Source organism: Triplophysa dalaica, chromosome 11 (assembly GCF_015846415.1).
Source record: "Triplophysa dalaica isolate WHDGS20190420 chromosome 11, ASM1584641v1, whole genome shotgun sequence".
Taxonomy (NCBI): Eukaryota; Metazoa; Chordata; class Actinopteri; order Cypriniformes; family Nemacheilidae; genus Triplophysa; species Triplophysa dalaica.
In genome coordinates, this window is record NC_079552.1 from 19,423,453 (window position 1) to 19,447,422 (window position 23,970).

At 41.3% G+C, this 23,970-nt stretch overlaps 1 protein-coding gene across 1 annotated transcript; it reads left to right on the forward strand.

The window, feature by feature from the left end:
* The first annotated feature begins 204 nt into the window (after positions 1-204).
* LOC130432012 (uncharacterized) lies at positions 205-17,298 on the forward strand. Its single transcript, XM_056761227.1, has 8 exons — positions 205-219; positions 489-662; positions 1,308-1,532; positions 1,908-1,991; positions 2,153-2,230; positions 14,752-15,021; positions 15,254-15,337; positions 16,094-17,298. Exons 1-8 carry the CDS (start codon positions 205-207, stop codon positions 16,244-16,246), a joined length of 1,083 nt encoding a protein of 360 aa, XP_056617205.1. The 3' UTR covers positions 16,247-17,298.
* The last annotated feature ends 6,672 nt before the right edge of the window (positions 17,299-23,970 follow it).

A 23,970-nucleotide genomic window follows, 5' to 3' on the forward strand; every position in this document is an offset into this window, starting at 1 on the left:
TTAAACTCAGCCAGGCTGATACATCTGGCGCAATAGCTTTTCACTTCAGAATACACATAGGATTAGAATTAGATTAGGTCTAATTATTCAAACACTTTGCCATACGTCGACAACCAAAAAGGAGAAACACTTCAGTCTATCCATTTCAAGGTACATCAACACATATAAAAAAAGCAAAGTGTACTTTTGAACTTACTAGGGGGCATGATCACAGAGACTGTTAACAATGCTCACCAGTAGTGCTCTCGGTTTCTTACAAAACACATCGTTATAACGCAGGGAAAAATCCCCTTAGTACTATGAGAGCAGAAGTGACCTAACTGGCTGAGATGTAAGCAGAAGAACGGCATTGTCCCGTGTGCATATACCCCATTTGTGGTAAAAATAAAAGACTCAGTGTCACTAAATCTTGAAAATTTGTAATGAAGAATAAACAAGGAACTAAGAGCATTATGTTAGTGTGTGACTGACTGTCTTCTCATCTACAGGTGTGCAGAAGTGCAAAGTCCGGCAGTCTAGGCTGGCCCATCTCTGGCCTCAGATGGGTGACAGGAAAGGAACCGCTTTTAGGACTAAACTTGTTTTCTGTCAGCAACGGAGGACATGGGTGCAGCACCAGTAGAGAGAAAGATGCAGAGGAGATGAACCTGCAGACTGATAATGTAAGACCAGCCTCTTAAACATGCAATGGACTAAAGTGAAAAAAAAACTATGACTCTTCATTGATCATTTGTGACCAAAGGCCTAAGTCTTAAGTAGCACAGGAATATTTGTTGCAATAGCCAACAAAACATTTTATGGGTCAAAATTATCGATTTTTCTTTTATGCCAAAAATATTCCTACCATAAATATATAAAAACTTTATTTATTTGAATGGATGCAGCCAAATTGCTAACAGAAATGGCCAGAAACATGCCTACAAACTTCGCACGCTGATGTCCTCTATTTGTGAATAACCCACTCAAATTTGGCATCTATGTAAAGCTTAGAATTTCTGCTTTTGGGTTTATCTACTTTCCACGTTATTACAGCGATTCAGATTAAAGACTGGTTTTGTTGTCTAGTGTCACATTTTTTATAATATATTTACTCATCCCCATAACACCCCAGCAGTACATTTGACTTTTCCAATGTTTTAGTATAGTAGTAAACTTATCAACACTATGAAATAAAAAAAATGAAGTGAAAGGGTTTTGTTTTAGTTGCTACCTGTTAAAAATACATGATAATACCATGGCATTATTATAGTGTGTCTTTAAGATGCAAGTTTCATCAACAATCACTTTGATTTCTTTTTCTCAATCAGTACAGTATGGGTAGTTTTTCCGTTTTTGAGGGAGCAGGCCACAGACCCAAGCATCAGTGGAGAGAGAACGGCCACGTCAGGAAGCTACAGAGATACAGAGCCCAGCGGCTGATGACCCATTTTCACCGAAACACAGCCCATGAATCTGAGTGCCACGTCAGATGTGAGGGACTCACAGAGAGACCCTGTTTACACAAATCATTGACTTCACTAGTGCCATTAAGAGTAAGAGGAGAGTGAAAATATATACATATATTTTGATTGTGTTAAAGGGACATTCAACACCAACTCCAAAATGGAAACAGGTTGTTGAAAGGGGGGATTAAATGTAAAAATGTACCAATTTAGCTACAGGTAGGCCTACACTTTTTTAAATGTTAAATTTATTGAGCCAAAAAAAATTTCATTTAGGAAACATGCATGTGTGGATGAGATCAAGAATATGTTTATTTTTTTTATCTTGATTGTAAAATAAATGGTCCATTATCAGATGCATGTCTAATAGATTATATTAGTAGGCCTACAGTATGTCAAGATGAGCAACTCCACCTCAATGATAAATATAATAGCTAAAGGAGATTGTATTCTCTTCTGCTCCAGATTACAGTGAATGGACAGAGAGGAGGTTTAGGAATCTGCATCGCTGGAGGAAAAGGCTCCTTGCCTTACAAAGACAATGATGAGGTAGGTCTACCCCGAATCTTATAAACACACTATTAAAACCATACATTCTTCTGTGGGGCTATTAAAAAAGTACACATAATGCAAAGAGGTAGATTTTTCCTTTTCTCATAACAAATTTTATTTCATGCCAGCCATAAATTGATTTGTTTTCTGTGTTTTAGGGTATTTTCATTTCCAGAGTGTCTAAAGAAGGACCAGCAGAGAAAGCAGGGGTGCATGTTGGGGACAGAGTGTTGGAGGTAAAATCAGCAAAGAACAAATACAGTTTGGAGTTCTAAGGTTTAGAAACATCCTCTCACACCAATAACTGTTAATGCATACTCACAACTGAGGATATTTGCCTTCAGAAATGATTGCACCTCTACATAGCATCATCAAACACAAAATAATAATTGGTGTCTGCTAATAACATCTGCTGCTATAATTCAGGTAGTGATGAAAACATATTTTGCTTTTAAGAGCATAAACCCATGGAAATTAACACCCCCCCCCCCTTAAAACAGAGGTACCTACAAGGGAACTCTGCGCATCTTATTTAATTCCGTTATTTTTCCCAATTTTCTAAATGATCAATGGCTCACTAATGTGTCACTTACCCCTTTTTGTCTATTTTGTATTATTTAACACTCCTAACCTCTTTTTCAGTGACTTGAAAACACTTAAATTTAACAACAGGTGAAGCAAATAACATTTACAATTTATTCTATCCAATAACAGGAGAACGGGACAGAGCATCTGCCATAACATTAACCTTGGAAATGGCGAATGTTCAAATTGTATTGTTTTAACAACAACAACCAATGAATAAATCGTTGAATGTGGTTTCGAAAAGTCTGTAAGAATTTGAGCGGATTATGATCTGAAAAATAAATACGGGAACTGAACCACCACCCAATTACACATCAAAGTGTTGTAAAGCCCACACCAAAGCCAGTGTTTCCTTTTCAACTGTAGAATAATTTAATTGATAGGAATTAAATGTCTTCGAAAAGAAACTAACAGTTCTATCAATTAAATTATCATCCTTTTGCAATAATATAGCTCATGCGCCTACTTGGTTTGCATCTACCTGTATCTGGAATGCGTGATCCCACCGAGGTGCAACCAACAAAGGAGCACTAGTCAGACAGTCTGGAGAGCAAACAAACTTACTTTTTGCCTTCAACAATTCAGTAAGTGGAGCAACTACAGTCGAAAAACTTACACATAAACTGCGATAATATCCAATAGTTCCCAAAAATGGCATGAGCTCCATCCTAGAATTAGAAATAGAAAATTCATCAATAGCTCGCACTTTTCACAATACCGGAAGCATTCCACCCTGTCCCACCACTTTTCCCAGATACATGACAGTAGCTTTCACAAAATCACATTTTGCTAAATTAATAGTAAATTAAGCCTCCACAAGTCGGATAAAATGAGGACGCAAATGACAAAGTTGGTCCTCCCACGTCTGGCTATACGCCAAGACATCATCTAGATACACAGCACACCCTTCCAGCCCCAAGACCACACGATTCATCAGGTGATGGAATGTAGCCGGTGCATTCCGAAGACCAAAACTCATTACTTTACATGAGTATAACCCAGAAGGTTTAATAAAAGCGGAGACTTCTCGTGGTCGAGGCGTTAAAGGAACTTGATAGTAGCCTTTTAACAGTTCGATCTTGGTTACGAACAAAGCTGAGCCCTCTGAATCTACACAATCTTCCAATTGTGGAAGTGGAAAAGAATCAGGCTGTCACACAATAAAATTTTCTATAATCAGTACAAAATCTGTGTGTCTAATCTGACTTTCCTACCAGAATACATGGTGATGCCCAATTTGAATATGATGGTTCAGCGAATCCAGCACTTAACAAGTACTCAACCTCAGATTCCCAAATTTTCTGCTTTTCAGGAGGTGCACGATAAAATCTCTGTCGAATAGGCAACGAGTCTCCAACATCGATATCACAATGTATTAAATCTGTACACGTAGGAATTTCAGAGAAAAGCGACGAAAACTCCATTATCAAATTTGTCAATGTCCTGTAAATCTGTCCAAAAAAATGATCCGATAACAGGAAGCAAAACCAAGACTTTATCTACTGAACTGAATTCACGTTTTTCAGATTGGAGATCGAACCATGTCTTCATTCTTAAATTGTGCTTTCTCCAAATTTTCATGAACCAGTTTACCAGCCAAATGCAACCTACATCGGAATCCTTTACATAATCCAGAAGATTCACTGGCGGTTTAGAATCATTCATGTTTTCTAACAAAAGAGATAATGACCAAACACTAGATCATTTGGACTGAACCCAAGACTTTCCTGAATAACTTCACAAGCTGCTAGCAACAAACCAAGGAAGCCCCTCTTCCCAGTCTTTATTCAGTTCATTGCAGTAAGCACTGAAGAGTTGTTTTTAACATTTTGTTTTAACGTTCGTGAACTCCCTGGCTCTCCTCATGATACGCACTGCTTTTGTGATAATTTACTCGCAATTGTTGTAAAATTTGAGCAAACATACGAGAAGTAAAGTTCGTCCCTCTTTCCGTGTGAATGGTCTTTGGAATTCCAAAGACTAAAATAAATTCTTTCACCACATGCTTAGTGGTGATTGTTCGCAAAGGATAAGCAGCGGGGAAAGCGCGTCGATTGACACATGATAGTTAATGTGTATCTGGAACCCATTTTGGACAGACTCAAAGGGCCAACACAGTCAATAATGAGATATTCAAAAGGATTTTTCACCGCAGGAATGGGATACAAAGGCACAGGAGCCAGAACCTCATTTTGATTACCCACCAACTGACAAATGTGGTACGTCTTAAATGTGGCACGTCTAGGCCAAAAGAAATAGCACATTACGCTGTGATACGTCTTCTTGAATTCAAAATGCAGTGCAACATCACCATGAGCAGAATTCAATACCAAATTTCGCAACACATCTAGAACCACAATCTGAAACATGGATTTGCCCAAAGCATGTTCGTGTCCATTTGCGAACCAGAATGCCATTATACAAAAAATAACCAGAAGCCACACTTTCCATTTCTTGATCTGCTACCTCCGCAAAAGCTCGACAGTGCTTGCACAACAAGGCTAAATAAAAATAAATAAACTTAGTGATCAGTTTAATTATAGATTCAAGTTTATCATTAATTATCTAATAGCATTTTAAATTTTGTAGTGAAGACGTGTCAAGTCACCGCATCCATCTTTACAAGCTCTATCATCTCAGCTCTTGTCAGGAAGCCGCTTCCCATTCTGCGCTCTACCATAAGGTCTGTGCATTAGATGCATCGTGCTCGCTGTGGTAACCTTGGAACAATGAAACAAGACTGGCTGAGAGTAGAGTACTGCACTCTTTGATGCAACAATACATCAGTTGTTGTTGGAAGTGTTTCTGGTTTCTTTTGTTATATAAGAGGGAATCGTATTCACGCGAACATCATGTAAGTGTCAGAACTGAAAACGCCCTTGTTACTGAGATTACATCTGTTATTGCCACCAGGCCCAGCGAACGGCAGGTTCTGGAATGCATCTATCTATGAAAGGTTGAACAGATTGAGCAAGCAATAAACAAATATGATGTTTAAGATAAGTAAATATTGTGCCATCCCTGGTTGTGGAAGAATAAAATCGCTGCATAACCTTGCTATGGATTCCAATATTAGGAATGCTGGGTTAAAGTTAATTTTAAAGACGTTCCAGCTCATTTGGTAAACACAATTGAGCTTTTTTTTTCAAATGAGCCTCATTTTTCTGAGGATTCCTTCGTGAACAAGGCAGAGGTTGACACTGAATTTGTGGAGGGTTTAAAATGAAAAAGCAGTGCTTTGCCTTCAATGTTGGATCCGATAGGAATGACGCAGCAATCTTATGTGAGTAAAAACATTTGTACTATGCGTCCCTATTGCTTTGTTAAAGATCACTTGATGTGCCCTGAGCACAATTCGCACAAGATTAGTATTATCTGGGGACCTCTAGTCATTTGTATTAATTGCAGAGGTTGTCTGTGATCTTAAGTCAGTGTGAATCTGGATCTCTGTGATTTGGTGTATCGGTGGTTCCAGAGGTGTTCAATTTTTTTTCTAATATAGTTAAATTTCTCCAGCGTGGCATGTCCCGCTGTTCTCGTGGGTGCCGTACCCTCATCGAGGAGGGGGACGGACAAGATGTCTGCCTCAAGTGTTTGGGCATCCAGCACGCTGAGGCAGCATTTGTGGACACATCTTGCCCGCACTGCGGGCAGATGGTGATTCAGACGTTGCGGTCATGGGTGGGTGTCTTCTTCCGAGAACGCTTGGGGACCGCTCACACCCCGTCTCGCTCATCTGATCGTTCCCCAGAAGGAGGCTCCCAGCAGTCTGGATCCTCAGTCACATATCCGGAAATGGTGCGTGACGATGATGAGATGTCTATTGCAGCATCGGAGGGCGATCTGCTGGCATCCGATCCCGTCGAGTCCTACGAGTGCTACCGGACGTTGTAACGCCCCTACTCGGACCTTTTGATCGGTTCCCACCTCAGTAACCCATGACCTCCCTAGGTGGACCTCCACATTACGGCTAACTACCTCAGTCCGCATATTTTTCCCCATGAGCTCTCCCCTTGCCATGCAATACGCGGGCTGACACCGGTTCCACGTGGAGGTTGTAAAACATTGCGAAAGTGTTGGGCGTAGCCCGACCCGCAGCTCTGCAGATGCGCCAGCGCCCACGAGGAGGCTATACCCCGGGTGGAGTGAGCTCTCACTGAAAGCAGCACGGGTGATTCTGAGACTGGTACACTGTCGTGACGGCGTCCACAATCTAGTGCGCTACTCTGTTTGGATACAGCTCTCCCCTTCTGCGAAAACCCAACACATGAGGCAGCCATCGTGTCCGTCCCCACTCCTCGATGAGTGAATTGCAACCATGAGAACAGCGGAACATGCCACGCTGGCGAAATTTGCTCTTTTAGAGAAAAAATTCTAACACTTCTGGAACTGCCGAGACGCCCAGGGGAAGTCACCTCAGGAAGGCACAGTCCGCTGCATCATGTCGTGAGAATCCAGCAGTAATTCGGCGTAGAGTTGAAGTCTCGAAATCGATCGTACACTGTAACAAATTGCTGTAGTTTCTACAACAATATTCTACAGAAATTAACTGTTTTAACATTTTACAAGTTTTTTCTGTAGTTTGCAATCCATTATGGGTGACACAAACTATTAGAGTTATTTATAGTATATTTTCATTTCCCCTGTCAATCGATATTCAGGTTAAAGGTATTGTCACTGTAGCTCGTGCATTTTTACAGTAATAAATTGTGATACGGCATTATGGGATTGCGAGGGGGGCATTTATGTTTGAAATCTTATGGACTGGAGCTAGGGTGACCACCCGTCCCGCGTAGCGCGTCCGCGCACAGCGTTTGAAGCCCAATTCATGCGTCCCGCAAATTGAGACCGTGTCACGCATAATCAATGCTTGCTCAAAAAAAAGTTGGTCGCTCTATATCCTCGAGCCCCAGGCAGCCAAACGAGCATTACTTGACAGTTCAGCACGCTACTGTTGCCACACCCACCCATCAGTTGAACTGCTGACTAGGTTGTTCCGTTGTTGTTGTCATGACAGCGCGCGCACATGCACACACTAAGAAGGAACTTTTAGATGCGCGCTCCAATTTGAAAAATGGAGAAAGAGACTGAGTCTCAGCCAGGTGCGATTCTAGGTTTTCAATATTAGGGGGGCTCAGCCTCCAATAAGGATATATATATAGAGAGAAAGCCACACTCTAATCACCACATATTGTATACGTTACTAAAATAAATAATTAAGAAAGAATATGCAGAAAAGCATAAATACAAGTTATTGTTATTCAAATGAATATCACATTAATCGGTCAATGTGCAACATTTATATTTCAAAGTGACAACAACAGTCACAAATCCATAAAATAAAATGTCACAATCAACTGCTGAATCATTATTTAGTAAAAATAACTTAATATGTTTCCCTGCCATTCATTCTGTTTTGCACTAGCGCTGTCACTCTCTGCATGACTGCGTGTTCATCTATTACCTCCACAATATGTTTTCAATTAATGATAAAAATACTGAAGCGTCTGAAAAACGACATAGAGCTTCTGTACACTTTTATTTCCTCAGAACTCAGAACAATGAATAACACTGCCGCACCGGGCTGATCTACAGTAACTCTTATCTGCCCGTCCTCTTTCCAGAGCTGTCAAAACTACCGTCAACTCTCTATAACTATAGCACATCATCTTTAATGACACTTTCTGTGCGCTACAATATCATCTTAATCGTGGAAGTATGCTGTCATTGGTGTTTAGTGCTTTCATTTTTCTCGAGGTAACGTTTACAAATAGTTAACGAGGGGTGAACGCACATAAAACTTTTAAACAGTGAATGGGAAAGGGTCTTGTATCGCTTCCACATCATATTAAGATGCATTTATAACAAAGAATGGCAAAAATGCAGATGTCATGTTAATGAACACACCTTGTAAAGTTACTCTGCTAATGACGTTAACTCCAATGTGCTGACGTGTGTGAACTGAAGAATGCGCTAAATAACGCAGCCTAACGCCGTTTTCATAATAAGAGTTTTAAAGGGGGCAATAAAGCGATCTCGAATTCTTGTGCAGATTACATTACACACAATATTTTAGAGGGGACTGAGCTAGAACTTTAGGGGGGCTTTAGCTCCCCTAAAAAGGGCCTAGCAACGCCACTGGTCTGAGCCATTAATTAAAAAGAGAAGGTGTGGGTAAAAGAAAGACTGGGGAAATTAAATAGCTAAAGTAAATCGTAAGTGGAAGTGCATTTGTCAATTCATTGAATGTTCAAAATATTGTGAATCTTTATTTTAAAAAAATATACATTGGCTGGCCTATTCATGAGCATACATCAGCAATTACACATGTTTAGGGGAAAAGGGCATTATTAATATACCATGTAAGGTGGTATGTGCTAGAAATGGGTAAACCACTCTCTGTGAGTCTGTCTGGGGAGTGGGGGCACCGCCGTGCCAGCCAGTGTCCCACATTGTCCCTCAGAAACATACCCCTTGTCCCCCCTTGGGCTTATTAGCAGGTGGTCACCCTAACTGGAGCAACGAAATCAGGAACTAACTCGAACTTGAGAGTCAGGATTGTTGGTAAGTTCTCTAAAATAATGTCAATAAAATACTATAGTTTTTATACTACCTTATAAAGTCTTAGTCGCTGTGTGGTATAAGCGTTTGCCATTTTAAACGTGAACAATTCATAAAATTAGCCCATATAGTCAGCCATCGTGACATGTAGTCAACTGTAAAGTTAGAGTTAATGTCGTCGCTTACAATGTTATTCTAAACGATACATTTGGATATTTAGAGCATGCCATTAACTTGAGTTCTTGTTCCAGGAGCAAGGCAACAGTAAGACGGGTCATATAATGGGTATGATGACAAAATTTCCAAACAACCCTAAGCTCAAAATGGATTACATGACTAGATAGAGCTGAAAATTCCCTTAACGACGACACCAGAATTGTGAAAATCAGTTGAGGATTGGAAAGTTATGATATTTATAATACCGAGGAATATAGTAAAATAGTTAACATTAACTACAATAGAAGTCGTGTTACCGAAAATGCTTATTTTTCACACATTTTTGCTTGTAACTTCCTTATTTTATCAGATATTTGCATGAAATTTGAACAGAAGGTAGAATTTTGTTCGTTCGTTCTTTCAAATGAAATCATGATGATGTACTGTTTTAGGTGGAATGGGCATCAGACCAATGGTGCCACACTAAAAACAATTATAATTAATAAGCGTTCTGTCATATTCATAAACATTTATTTTCAGAAAACAAGAGAAAACAACAATAAACATCAATATTAATTGTTAATTCATATTCATATTCATACAAGTACACAACAGATATTCATTCTCTTCAGGAGGTGCTGTCTGGCTAGACCTGGCTGTGTGTTGTGCCCCTTTCTCCTCTTCATAATTAGCTGTAAAGACATTACATCAATTATTAGGCCCCTCAACTGTACATACATTGATTAACACTGGATTTCTCTAACATAAGCAGCACCAGAAGCCTAATAAACATGGAGAATCATCTTGGTCTACAAGATCTAGATAGGTCTACGTAATCTACATGATTAAAGAAAATTGGAAATAAAATGTTCTAATCAACATGGCTTATGTGTTGCAGGATACTTTGGATAAAAGAGTAAACAAAATTAACAGACAACAAGCATAACTTTTTGATCACATTCATCCAATGCCAATGCTTGTTTACTTTGTCATATCCACATTGCAATTGCCCAGGCCTACTGTCATATCAAATGTTCTTAGCCTATTAATTCAGACAGAGTTACAGGCTAGTCCTCGGTAATCTAACTCGAAGTGATGTAAACTATGTTACCATTTTGACACGTATGTCAGAAAAAACATGATATACATATAAAGCTACATAGCATCAGTAATAATGTCAAGAAAAACACAGTCAGAAGGAGTTAAATATAGACAATGTTTTTTTTTTTTTGAACGGCGCCTGCAGTACCTTCGCTAATCTACCCGCCACAAATGTGACTACCCAATTTTCGCAATTTAGTTAAATACTTTCGCCACTATGGATTTCAATGGAATTTCGTCAGTACCAAGTTAAAAGCTATGTATTTATGTCCATACCTTTCAGTAGTGTCCAAAGTTTAAATGAAGCCCGTCGACCGGGTTGAAATCTACGCAAATCTTCCGAAAGTCGCGGTGACCTGAAATCACCTTATGGCTGAAATCCCGAAGTGTCCAACGCTTCAGGGCACTCGATGTAGTTACCGTCTTATTCAGGAAAAACATACTCCCACCAGGTGGCCAGGGGTAGATATTGAATGACACACACATTTTAGTACTATGCGGTTTGGAACACATTGTTGAGACAGAATGTTCGCCGTGAGTGGCTGCTATGTCATCATACCTGGTTGTTACGTACGGCAGTTTTTAGTCCAATATGTAACACTTCTGTTTTGTCCGAGTTCAGTAATAAAAAGTTGTTACTCATCCAGTTTTTTATATCGACTATGGATTTGATTAGTTGATGGAACTACTGTTTTTCATGAGTTTTCGAGGAAATATAAAGTTGAGTATCATCAGCATAACAGTGAAAGCTAACTCCGTGTCACTTTATTATATCTCCTAGAGGTAGCATGTATAATGCGAATGACTGATGCTGTGCAACAAGATCAGCACTCTGGTTTGTTAGGTTACCTTGTCTCATGGTGCATTTAGGAGACTTTTTGTAGTTTCTATCTCCCATTATTCGAATTAACCCTGTATCACAAAAAAGAAAAACCACATCAAGCAAGCACAAAAACGTTTTTGCAAATTAAGGGTTTTTACTTAAAATTTTTGCGTTTCCATCATTAGTTTCTGATGCGAAACTAAAAAAATGTGAACAAATGTGATGGAAACCCGCCTACTGATAACATTGAATAAATATAGCTGCAAACAGCAATCATTGGGTTCGAGCAGTCTAAGGCGTCTAAGGTACATTTTCCGTCGTCGAAAAGGCTCAGGAATCACACCATAACACATTCACAATGGATGACACTCTCCCACACCAAGTAAAATGACAGAAATGGTCAGTAACGTTTAATACAGACTATGCATGCTTACACGCATATGCAAAAACAGGTGCAAACTGATAATACCTAAGGGACGAATGAAATTAATAAATTCTCATGTCTCCATGATGTTCTGTTGCAGAGATAAAAATCATGCTAAACGGTTCCTAATCTAACCTGTTTGGTTGCTATGGGCGTGGAATGGCACCTGCCAATTAATAACACACTAAACCACAAGTCAAATGAAACCACCCTAGTCTCTCTATGATGTTCTATTGCAAAGATTAAGGTCTACCATAATGGTTGCTGAGTTAACTTTTTTATATGATTGCTAAAATAATCTTTTTGATTGCTATGGGCATGGCTTTGCAACTTTCAATTGATAATAAACTAGGCCATGAGTAAAAAAACAACTCCTGTGTGTCTATGAAATTCTTTTGCAGAGATTTATGTATTTTTTGTTAATACAATGCACATTCTTCAAAATAGCCTATTTTGTGTTCTGAAGAATTAATATTGAATAAAATAATATAGGAATTAAACTGGTGTACCTAATAAATATGAATGTTAATGTATAGCAATACAACATCTTACAACCAGCCATACATTAAACACAGAGACACACACATGCACACTCTCATTCACAAACAACACTCAAAAGTATACAGTGTACGCATGCTCTTATGATAAAGAGGGACATAATATGCATAAATACACACAGACACACACACATGCTCACACTCACACAGAACACGAAAAACAGGCACACACTCAGTAAAAGCAAACAATTGCGCACAGAACACAGGCACACACACACATTCATGAAACAAAGACACATAGATATGCACACAGCACTATACGGGACATAACATGCACACAATGACACAAAGACACTATGCACACCAGATAAGATAAGATTAAAGAAAGCAACATATGGTAACATGTTATGCAGACCATTAATTCTTATATGAGTAGTAAATAATTAATCAAAATTTTATATTTACATAATAATATTAATAAGTACAACATTCTAAGGCTGATGTCAGGAGCCCATTAGCGTGCAAAGCACATTTGCCGTTACATCTAGGCTGAGGGCTCACACCTTAACACATCCACAGTGTATAAAAGTCCTCCCCACACAGAACAATGTCGGGGTTGGTCAGTAAAATGTAAAACAGACAAACATATGCACATATATTACACACTGCAGTGCACCAGATTGCAAGCCCTACAGTGGACAGTGAACACATCTGCAAAAATAATTTGTGTCCCTTTCCCCTTTATCCAGGAAATATTTATTGTTCCTTCAGCAAAGCAAAGTGCATTGTTGTCTGGTGACTCTGAAGGCCATTGGAGTACAGTAAGCTCCTTGTCATGTTCAAGAAACCAGTTTTAGATCATTTGAGCTTTCTGACATGGTCCATTATCCCGCTGGTAGTAGGCATCAAAAGATGGGTATTCTCTAGTAATTAAAGGCCCTGTTGTTTTCCCTGTTTTCGAAGGTTTGGTTGTGTTTTTGGGTGTTTAACAATGGATGTTCATATTTCTAGTTTCAAAAAAAACTTTATATTTCACATATTTCAAGTCTATCGTCCACTCCTTAGACTGTGTGTGAAGATGTCCCACCCATACCATGTCAGCGAGTTCCGCTCCTTAAACTGTTGTCAATGCGATCGGGGGGAATTGCCACTTTAAGAGATTGACATGGTTGGCAACAATCCTCAGGTAGTATGTGGAATTTATTACATCCTATCGAATATATAAAAAAATTCTCAATTTTGACGCTCATTTGAGCTTAAACAAGTGGTGTTCACCTCGTCTAGATGCCAAAATGGACTGAGTTGCTGCCATGTGACTGGCTGATTAGCAATTTGATTAGCAAATTATATATTTATTATAGACATGTATAAAAAAAAGGAATTTAAATGATTCTGTGGTGGAAATTTTGAAATTAATTGAAAGATCAAGGACTAGTTCGCAAAAGTAGATTTTAAACATCATCATCTATCACGAACCCTTCGATCAACATCACTGGTTCAAGAGGCAAAGTTGTTCGGAATGAGGAGAGCTATTGTTTTAAAAAATAAACAGTTTGTGAGTAAGTGAAATGTCACATGATACACAATTGTTTAGGGAACCAAAAGACACATCCATTTAGCCATTTTTACTGATATAGCGATCTTTTGCAGGTGATTGGAGATCCCTGTCCTATGGTATGTTTTATTGAAGTGAAGATATGAAAATATAGATACATTTGAAAAGTGAATGAAAATTGCCTTGCATGCCGCCACACAACAACAACTTGGAGTAAAAAATGAATTTCCTTTGAGAAATGCAAACTGAAGTATGTACATTAAGGGTATTTTACTGGAAAACACATGAAACATCTACGATATATGGCAATTTTTTGTAAACCTGTCCATGCTGCAAAGTGAATACATTTGGAACAGCACTTTCAAATGTGTTCACTTTGGAGACATTTCCAAAAGGCTTTGTTTCCGTTGACAAAAATGCAGTCCCTGTGGATGGAAGACCAAAAAAGAAAGAATGCATTTTTAAACAAAAATGGATAGTGCGGACAAGGATCCACACAAAAGAATAGCTCTGCAGATTTCTGCATATTAAGAATGTCTGTTATTTACAAAATGTTCTGTCCGGTCTAAGTTTAAATGAGAAAAATATAAGGAAAGGGCTTCTCCACAGAAAGTGAGGTTGTAGCACACAGAAACAAGGATGGATGGCCAGCTCTGGAGTTTAATGGTATCCCGGAGCTCATGTAGGTCAGTCTAGCTTAATGTGTCATGTTCAAAGCCACCACCGGTTACCTGAGGACTTCAAATCTCTTCAAATGTGGTCTCTGTCATATGTTAAATATAGCACTTATTTTATTAAAAATAAATAATATTTCAGTGGTTTCTTTAACACTGCTGTTGCTTGTAAAGTATGATTTGTGTAATGACTTTCTCCCCTGCCCCTTCCAATTAAATTGCATTTTTAAAAACGCCAGTGAGGTACACTGTAGCTGAGTAAGGGGCGTTTCGTGACCCTTCAAAGCTAGCATTTTTTCACCCATTGCTTTTTCTGGTCTTTCCATCACCTGATTCACCCTTTATTCCTGAATAATTAAAGCTGTTTTATTGTGCTCTAAGGTCAACGGTCAAGACATGCAGGAGGCTAGCCACCCCAAAGCTGTCAGTGCCCTGAAGAATGCTGGAAGCTGTGTAAAAATTAGAGTTCTTCGGGAGAGATGTGTGCCCATTAAGCCGCAAGCACACAGGAAGCCTGACGCCATGGAAACAGAGCAACAGTCCAGCCAAGAGATGGATTTTACCGCACACAGGGACAGGTCCTATGCCCCAAAATCCTCTTATCCAACACTGGGCTCCAGGTTATTAGAAATCTGCAAAGGAAATAAATCGGTAGGCTTTAGGACTAGACTGCCGAAATGAAACCAGAAGGAGCTTAAAAAAATATTTAAGTTTTTCCTTTTGTGAATGTAATATACCTGGGGTCAGATAGTGTAATCCCTTTTTTAATTCATTTTGGTATTCAATGCAATAGTGACTTAGATTTATAATATCTTAGATAATAAATTTGAAATGATTATTTTCCAGTTTTTTTTTGACAATGTTCATGTTATTTTGCCATTAGGATGATCAGGATGAGTTAAAGCCAACGAAAGACACAGAGACCTTCAAAACCAATGCCCTACAGGTTGTGAAAAACACCATGATGGTATGTGCTGAGGATAGTTTGCAATTCCATGTCTTTTGATGTGTGTGTTTCTTTGAACAATGAAGTCTCAGAAATGCCTTTTATCCAGATACTGTCATTCATTTTAATGCAATCCAGACCTCTTTCCAAAACATTTTTCAAATTAGTTTCCAGTTGTTCTTTTTCAGTATGTTTCGCTACAAAAAGCACAAAGTAAACAGATTTTTTCACAGCTCTGTGACATGTATGATGTCCTCTTTATTTATCTTGTTCTCCAGTATAAATGTTGAGGAAACATCCAACAACTGAATTTTACACAAAGCCGATTCAGAATATCTTTGTCAGCTAGTTGAAACTGTTGAACACCAAAATGACTCTTTGTTAGATATATTGTTCCAAAGAAAACCAGAAACATCATTAAAACTAGGTCTAATGAAAACAGAATTGTACTTCTACATTTTTTGAGATTTAATATAAATTCATTCAACACACAAAATAAACTTTATATTGACTATTCTCTAAAAATGAATGCAATTCGGCTTTTAAGCTGAATTTATATTTTATTAATGTTTACCAAGAAACAAGATCAAATCGATTTATTTTGCTCTATTAGATGTTTTACTTGGAAAAAGAATAAAAAAACACTGCTTAAGAAGATGAGTATTTTAGTGGAGCCACAATAGAGAGTGTTTGACTAGTAAACAAAGATTTTGTCTTATTGGGTCTGACTTCCCTATTCATTTCCTCTCTGCCCACTCCATTGTGACCTCTTGACAGATACCTCGGATAATTTTGACTCACCCCTCTACCTCAGATGAAGATGTGGAGCCGCTGACACAGGAGTCAGATGACAGAGATTTATATGACTTCATGGGGTTTGAGGGTCACGTCTACTCTAATTTCTTGAACAGTGCATTTTATCCTGTATGAAAACTCCAGAAGCACGCTGACCACAGGTCACTCACTCTGTGTACTTGTCCTTGAAGTTACACAAGTTATTTGTGACATTGTAAAGTGTAATTATTGTAGCTATTACTACAGCACAATAGAAAGGGCACATGGTATGGTTTAGTCCAGCATATGCCGATATTAACACACACACATAAACATGCTTGGTAATGTTTTCGGTTGGAATTGATTATATAAATATTTTGCTAATTGCTGTCACTGTCTATCCATCTATTCAAAAAAATCGATGAAACATAAAAAAATACTATTGGTTTTATTGGGTGATTGGGAACCTCAAAAACCTTTTTGTATGTTAAAAAGACATTTCTTTTTTCTGGCTGTAACAATCACTGTGGAATTCCCTATCTTCTAAGATTAGAAATGCTGAATCCCTTAGTGTTTTTAAATCGTCCCTTAAAACTTACTTCTTTAGGTTAGCGTTTAGGTGATTTATGTGATTAATCTGTGTTTTATTACTTTGACATGTTTTGTTTGATATGTTTTTATTGCTTGTACTTGTGGGTTTCTTTTTTACTTTATATCTGTATATGTATGTAAAGCGCTTTGAGATGCTGCTTTTAAAGGCGCTATATAAAATAAAGTTTATTATTATATTATTATTATTATTATTATGTCGAATGAAACACAATGATCTACATACTCAGCACAAGCTCATAACAGACTGGCTAAATGCATGTTTCGATTAAATAATTAAGGTATTAAATATTGTTCAAACTCCAAGATTCAATTACAATACAATGTAACTACATATTTTCTTACCTTGCATACTTAAATTATAGCTCATCAGTTTTTACATTGCCCAAGTGTATTTAAAGTGTTTTCATTTGAATGTTCATTTTATATTTAATAAATATTTACTCGCCTCAAGGTGGCTACGTTAGAATCACATAATCTATTTCCTGCTGTCCCACTAGTACCCTATATCATTATAAGAAGCCTTTGACTCTTGGATTAACCATGAGAGAGCATTATATTTCTGCTATGGCATTGGTAACTTTTGCTGTAACGTGATGCTGTATACACTGATATTGCCATGATATAAATTATTTTTTAAGAAAACGTCCAAGGGTCTCATTTATAAACGTAGCTACGTGAATAACGGGGCTGTAAACTTGCATACGCCCAGGTGTGTGTGTTACCTACCCTAAGCAAAGTGACCAAAAATTAACATTTTTGAGGCCCACCACACATACATGCAAACATTTTTTATTGCACAACACTTATCTAGTATATAGAATTAGTAACGCACACACCCTAGCACTGTAACAACTCCACTGCTGTCTGCCACGTCCCCCCTGCATCAGCACCTTCTACCGGCCATTCTCGTTCCCTATCATTTGACTTTGACACCATGAACTACACTTCCCATAATCCCTGGCACATTAGTTCCCTTTCTGTCAATCTCTCAACGTTGTGTCGAACTGACAGATGGGGGTGAGGCTGCAGGCCGGATGGGGCCCCGGCCTGAGTCGGGCGGTGGGGGTATGTGGCAAGGGGGTGTGGTCTAGCGACGTCTGGAGAAAGAGGGACAGGAAATCGGCGGGAAATAAGTAGGTCAAAGGCCGATTGTAAACACCGATTTATGATTACAGTGATTGGCAAGAAGATGATAAAAGCCAGCAAGAGGGGAGGATCGAGAGAGAGAGTTTGGCTGAGGAAGCGACGAGCACGAGAGGAATACCGGAAGCGAGAGAAACCTTATCAGCCAGGAGGCCATACTTAATTATTGTTTACTTTTGCTTTATGTTTTATATTTCAACAAATAAAATCCTCTTACCAGCCATTCCGACCCTGTCTCCTTCCTTCCAAGACAAAGAACCCTGAGTGGCCGTCCGGTCATGGTTCACTGGGTAACCGCTGCTTCCTTAATTAGGGATGTGCTACAGAGACCACTTCCTATCGTCGGGAGGAGTTTAGTGGGATACCAACATGGTCCCGCCATTTAGGGGAGATCTCATGAAAAAAGTGCGGACTTTGGCAGCTAACTGCGAATGGAGGTCCACCTGGGGAGGTCATGGGTTACCAGAGATGGGAACCGTTCATGAGGGTACGTCAGACGGAACAGCCCATGGGGGGGGAAGTTGCAGTTGTCCGGTAGCACTAGGTCCGGTTAGAGTTATCCGCTAACTCATATGGGATCCCGGCCTAAGGGGCAGGGCTGCTCTAGCCCAGCCTGACCGCAGGGGGTGCTTGCTTAGTGATGGATTGAATGCCTGTTCTTTACCACGTGGGGTGGGAAAGAGGGTAGGATATGTAGCATACTGCTCCGACATACTGGGAGGGTGGGATAGTGGTGGGGGGTGATCGTGCCACTTAAGACTAGGGGTTAGGGCGCGTCGGCAGAGAGGCGTAATCACCATCTGCCTGCTGCCGGTGTGCCACGCTTTCCTCGGAACTCTACTCTGTAGCCAGTATTTGGAGGGGCCCCATGTGCATCATGTCACCACCCGTTGAACATCACGGCTAGAGGGATCTCCCACTGTGGGGGGGCCCCTGGGAGGGCGATCGGCACTGCTTGCGTGCTTGGCCAATATGTAGCAACTGTCTGTGAGAGTGCAGAGGGCAGACACAGTAGAGCAGACCCTTCTGTACTATGAACTGCGGGATCGGGTGAGGTGCAGGCAGACGCACATTCTTGTCCACGACCCTGACTCAAGCCAAAAAGTTCCTGAAGCGGTCATACCTCCCACTGTTCCCTTCTGAAAGAGCCTTCTGGGGTCAGCTGATGGAACACATCAGTGAAAAAGTAAGTGGACTGAGGACCGCACTCACCCTTTCGCTCGCTCTCTGAAGCCATCAGTACGGGACGGTTCGTCCGGGCCTTGCTACTCGGTTATGGCGTTGGTGGCTCCTCTCTCCTGCCGGCTGTATTGCGTGGACTAGTAGCTGTTCGAATCCGGGCCAATCTCTTCCTAGCAGGGCTGGCACAGGTAAGTCGTGTAGTATTCCTACTGCCAACGGGCAGGATCCAGGTCGGGCTATTTTTTCATGTTGGCAAATATATTACCAGTGTATGGTAAAGGACAGAAAACACAGAATCCAGAAAAATTAAAAGAGAAAAAATGAATTTTGTAGGAATTTCTTATTGTTGTTGTGACAGCCCCTATGTCGCAAGCCATATCTCTGCCCCCTCATTTGCGATGCTTTTCAGGAACTGGCCCCCATGAACAACTAATTGAGCCCTGCTGTATACTGTACATTAGGTGAGAGATGTATGTAGCAGGGACCCATACTAAATCTTTAAACAGCAGAAGTGGGGACAATTTACATATGGTCAAGTCCAAGCAAGTTTAAAGTCTTAACCATCAAATCGCGAGTCAAATGTCAAGTCACAGTTTAGACGTATCAAGTCAAGTTGAGTCCTGATAAGTTTCAAATCAAGTCAGGTCTCATTATTACAATAAACAGATTATTTTTGTTTATTTCAGTTTATGTTTATTTTTGCGCAGAAAATATTAACTTATATACATATATGAAGAAAAATCATCCATCCATCCATCCATCCATCCATTTTCTTCCGCTTATCCGGGGCCGGGTCGCGGGGGCAGCAGTCTAAGCAGGGATGCCCAGACTTCCCTCTCCCTAGACACTTCCTCCAGCTCTTCCGGGGGGACACCGAGGCGTTCCCAGGCACGCCGGGAGACATAGTCCCTCCAGCGTGTCCTAGGTCTTCCCCGGGGTCTTCTCCCGGTGGGACATGCCCGGAACACCTTCCCGGGAAGGCGTCCAGGGGGCATCCCGAAAAGATGCCCGAGCCACCTCAGCTGGCCCCTCTCGATCTGGAGGAGCAGCGGATCTACTCTGAGCTCCTCCCGAGTGACCGAGCTTCTCACCCTATCTCTAAGGGATCGCCCGGCCACCCTGCGGAGAAAGCTCATTTCGGCTGCCTGTATCCGGGATCTTGTCCTTTCGGTCATGACCCACAGCTCAGGTGAGAGTAGGAACGTAGATTGACCGGTAAATTGAAAGCTTCGCCTTGTGGCTCAGCTCCTTCTTCCCCACGACAGACCGGTACAGCGACTGCATTACTGCAGAAGCTGCACGGATCCGTCTGTCAATCTCCCGTTCCATCCTTCCCTCACTCGTGAACAAGACCCCCAGATACTTGAACTCCTCCACTTGAGGCAGGAACTCTCCACCTACCTGAAGTGAGCAAGCCACCCTTTTCCGACTGAGAACCATGGCCTCAGATTTGGAGGTGCTGATTCTCATCCCAGCCGCTTCACACTCGGCTGCAAACCGTCCCAGTGCATGCTGGAGGTCCTGGTCTGATGGGGCCAGCACGATGACATCATCCGCAAAGAGTAGAGATGAAATCGTGTGGTCCCCAAACCCGACGCCTTCCGGCCCCTGGCTGCGCCTAGAAATTCTGTCCATAAAAATTATGAACAGAACCGGCGACAAAGGGCAGCCCTGCCGGAGTTCAACATGCACCGGGAACAAGTCTGACTTACTGCCGGCAATGTGAACCAAGCACCTGCTCCGGTCGTACAGGGACTGGATAGCCCTTAGCAAAGGGTACCGAATCCCATACTCCCGGAGCACCCTCCACAAGATGCCGCGGGGAACACAGTCAAATGCCTTCTCCAAATCCACAAAACACATGTGGATTGGTTGGGCAAACTCCCATGAAACCTCCAGCACCCTGGAGAGGGTATAGAGCTGGTCCAGTGTTCCACGACCGGGACGGAAACCACACTGTTCCTCCTGAATCCGAGGTTCTACCATCGGCCGGATTCTCCTCTCCAGTACCCTGGAATAGACTTTCCCGGGGAGGCTGAGAAGTGTGATCCCCGATAGTTGGAGCACACCCTCCGGTCCCCCTTCTTAAAAAGAGGGACCACCACCCTGGTCTGCCAGTCCAAGGGCACTGTCCCCGACTGCCACGCAATGCTGCAGAGGCGTGTCAGCCAAGACAGCCCCACAACATCCAGAGACTTGAGGTACTCAGGACGGATTTCATCCACCCCCGGTGCCCTGCCATCTAGGAGTTTCTTGACTACCTCGGTGACTTCAGCCCGGGTGATGGGCGAGTCCGCCTCCGAGCCCTGGGCCTCTGCTTCCTCAATGGAAGACGTGACGGCGGGATTGAGGAGATCCTCGAAGTATTCCTTCCACCGCCAGATGATATCCCCGGTCGAGGTCAACAGCTGCCCCCTTCCACTGTAAACAGCGTTGGTAGGGCACTGCTTCCCCCTCCTGAGGCGCCGGACGGTTTGCCAGAATATCTTCGAGGCCAACCGATAGTCTTTCTCCATGGCCTCACCGAACTCCTCCCAGGCCCGAGTTTTTGCCTCCCCAACCACCCGGGCTGCAGTCCGCTTGGCCTGTCGGTACCTGTCAGCTGCCTCGGGAGTCCCACAAGCCAGCCAGGCCCGATAGGACTCCTTCTTCAGCTTGACGGCATCCCTTACTTCCGGTGTCCACCACCGGGTTCGGGGATTGCCGCCTCGACAGGCACCGGAGATCTTATGGCCACAGCTCCGAGTGGCTGCGTTGACAATGGAGGTGGAGAACATGGTCCACTCGGACTCAATATCTCCAGACTCCCTCGGGATCTGGTCGAAGCTCTGCCGGAGGTGGAAGTTGAAGATCTCTCTGACAGGCGATTCGGCCAAACGTTCCCAACAGACCCTCACAGTACGTTTTGGTCTGCCGAGTCTGTCCAGCTTCCTCCCCCGCCATCGGATCCAACTCACCACCAGGTGGTGATCGGTTGACAGAGCCCAAGCTGTGCGTAGAGGTGATCCCGACTATTAAGAAAAATCAATTGTTAAAATTAAATAATTTGAAGTGATGATTCCTTGTCTATGTATGTGCTCAAAGTTTGGTTCTAGCAGTCACACATTTTCATATGTTTACACAGAAATGGAAATACTTGTATCTGACAGAACGTAAGACTTAAGCATTTATAGAGGCTATGAAGCTTATAAACTAAGTATTGTGACTGAAAATCTGACTGTCATTTGTTTTATATGATGATGTAATACTTGTGCTGTCCATTATAGGGCACAGTGGCGCATTTATACTAGTGATGGGAATCTCGGATCATTTAATTGACTTCGATCTTGAATCTTGTAAATCAAGATGAACTTTTGACTTTTTTATTTCGGTAGAATATAAATAAAATATATGTAAATATATCCCAGTGATGACGTTATGATGCTTAATCGTCCTCTCTGCGGTATACGTAATATATAATCTGAGAATATTTGTTTTCTATTTGAACTGTTTTCATTATTTTACAGAACAAAAGTTTATACACAAAAAAATGGAGACACTTAACAGATAACTTTATGAACACTGTTTAAAGTTTTGCGAACTGTGTAATTCATTCATTTAAAATGTTTTGACAGTTGACATTTTTGTTTTGAAAATGGGGTATGTTTAAGCAAATCAGAAAAAAAATGTTTCTTTGTTTATTTCGCTTTGTAGTGCATTGACTGATGAGCTTGTAGAGATGTAGCAGTAATGCCAGAGGAAAACTGGTTCCCCTGGCTGGGCTTGGGTTCTCCCAAGTTTTTTTTTCCACTGCAGTTTTGGGTTCCTCGCCTCTGTTTGCACACTGGCTGCACTCGCTTTGCTCACCGGCATGGCTACTGACATCAGGGGCCCATTTCAGAAAGGAGGTTTAGTGAAAAATCTGAGTATATTAAGCCTGAAAGGAGAAAACTCTGGGTTTTCCGTTTCAGAATGTGAGATAGTTCAAACCTGAGAAAGCGGGGTAACTCAAGACTTCAAAACTCTATGCTGAATTACTGCTGGAATCTTACGAAGTGGTGCAGCGGACTGCCCTTCCTGCAGCGACTTCCCCTTGGCATCTCGGCAGTTCCAGAACTGTTCAAGTTTTTTCTCTTAAGGAGCTAACTTCTCCAGCGTGGCATGCCCCTGCTGTTCTCGTGGGTGAAACACACTCACAATGAAATTTGTGAAAAGCACTACCTTTGAAATTGAATAGAATTGAATAATTTAATAAAGGATGTTTAGTTTTTGCAAATAACGATCAATTCGCTTTTTAAACAATGAGACCCCGATAAGGTTGCAGCGGTAAGGGAATGGAAAACTCCTAGTGACCTGGCAGAGCTGCGTTCCTTCCTTGGTTTTGCCAGTTACTACTGCAGATTTATCGCTGGGTTTGCGAAGATGGCAGCACCGTTACATCAGGTAGTGGCCCAGTTAAGTGTGGCAAGAGAGGGGTAAGACCCCAAAGAAGCCTATTGTCTCATGTCGGAGTGCGGCGTGTGATACTTCATTTGATCAGCTGAAACAAGCTTTGATTTCAGCTCCGGTGTTAGCTTACGTGTTGTGTACACGGATAGTAATCCCTTGCGGTATTAATGAACAGCAGCTTTGCTTAATATTCCTCCTTCTGCCTTCGCCTCGCGATGCCCATCCCGAGGTAGGAAGAAATTCCTCCAGGTCCACATGATCAACATATGCCCATCCCCACCTAGAGATTACGCCAGCTACAGCTGCAGACTGACTGACTATCCCAGCCCCATCTAAGGCAATTCCACCACCACCCAAGAGAAAAACGACCATTGGACCATCCTAGCTCAGATCACTACATCCCCAACCAAGAGCAAAGACAGACTACTTGTCACATTAATGCTGAAGTTACAATACTTTGTATTTAATGCTAAATTTTCATCACATGTCAGCAGTTTGAAGTTATAGCTGCATTC

What these genes read in the sequence shown, in the direction of transcription:
- LOC130432012 (XM_056761227.1), top strand. An exon ending in TGAACCTGCAGACTGATAAT is followed by an intron (nt 663 to 1,307) that starts GTAAGACCAGCC and finishes TTTCTCAATCAG; the next exon opens with TACAGTATGGGTAGTTTTTC. An exon ending in TCTGCAAAGGAAATAAATCG is followed by an intron (nt 15,022 to 15,253) that starts GTAGGCTTTAGG and finishes TTTTGCCATTAG; the next exon opens with GATGATCAGGATGAGTTAAA.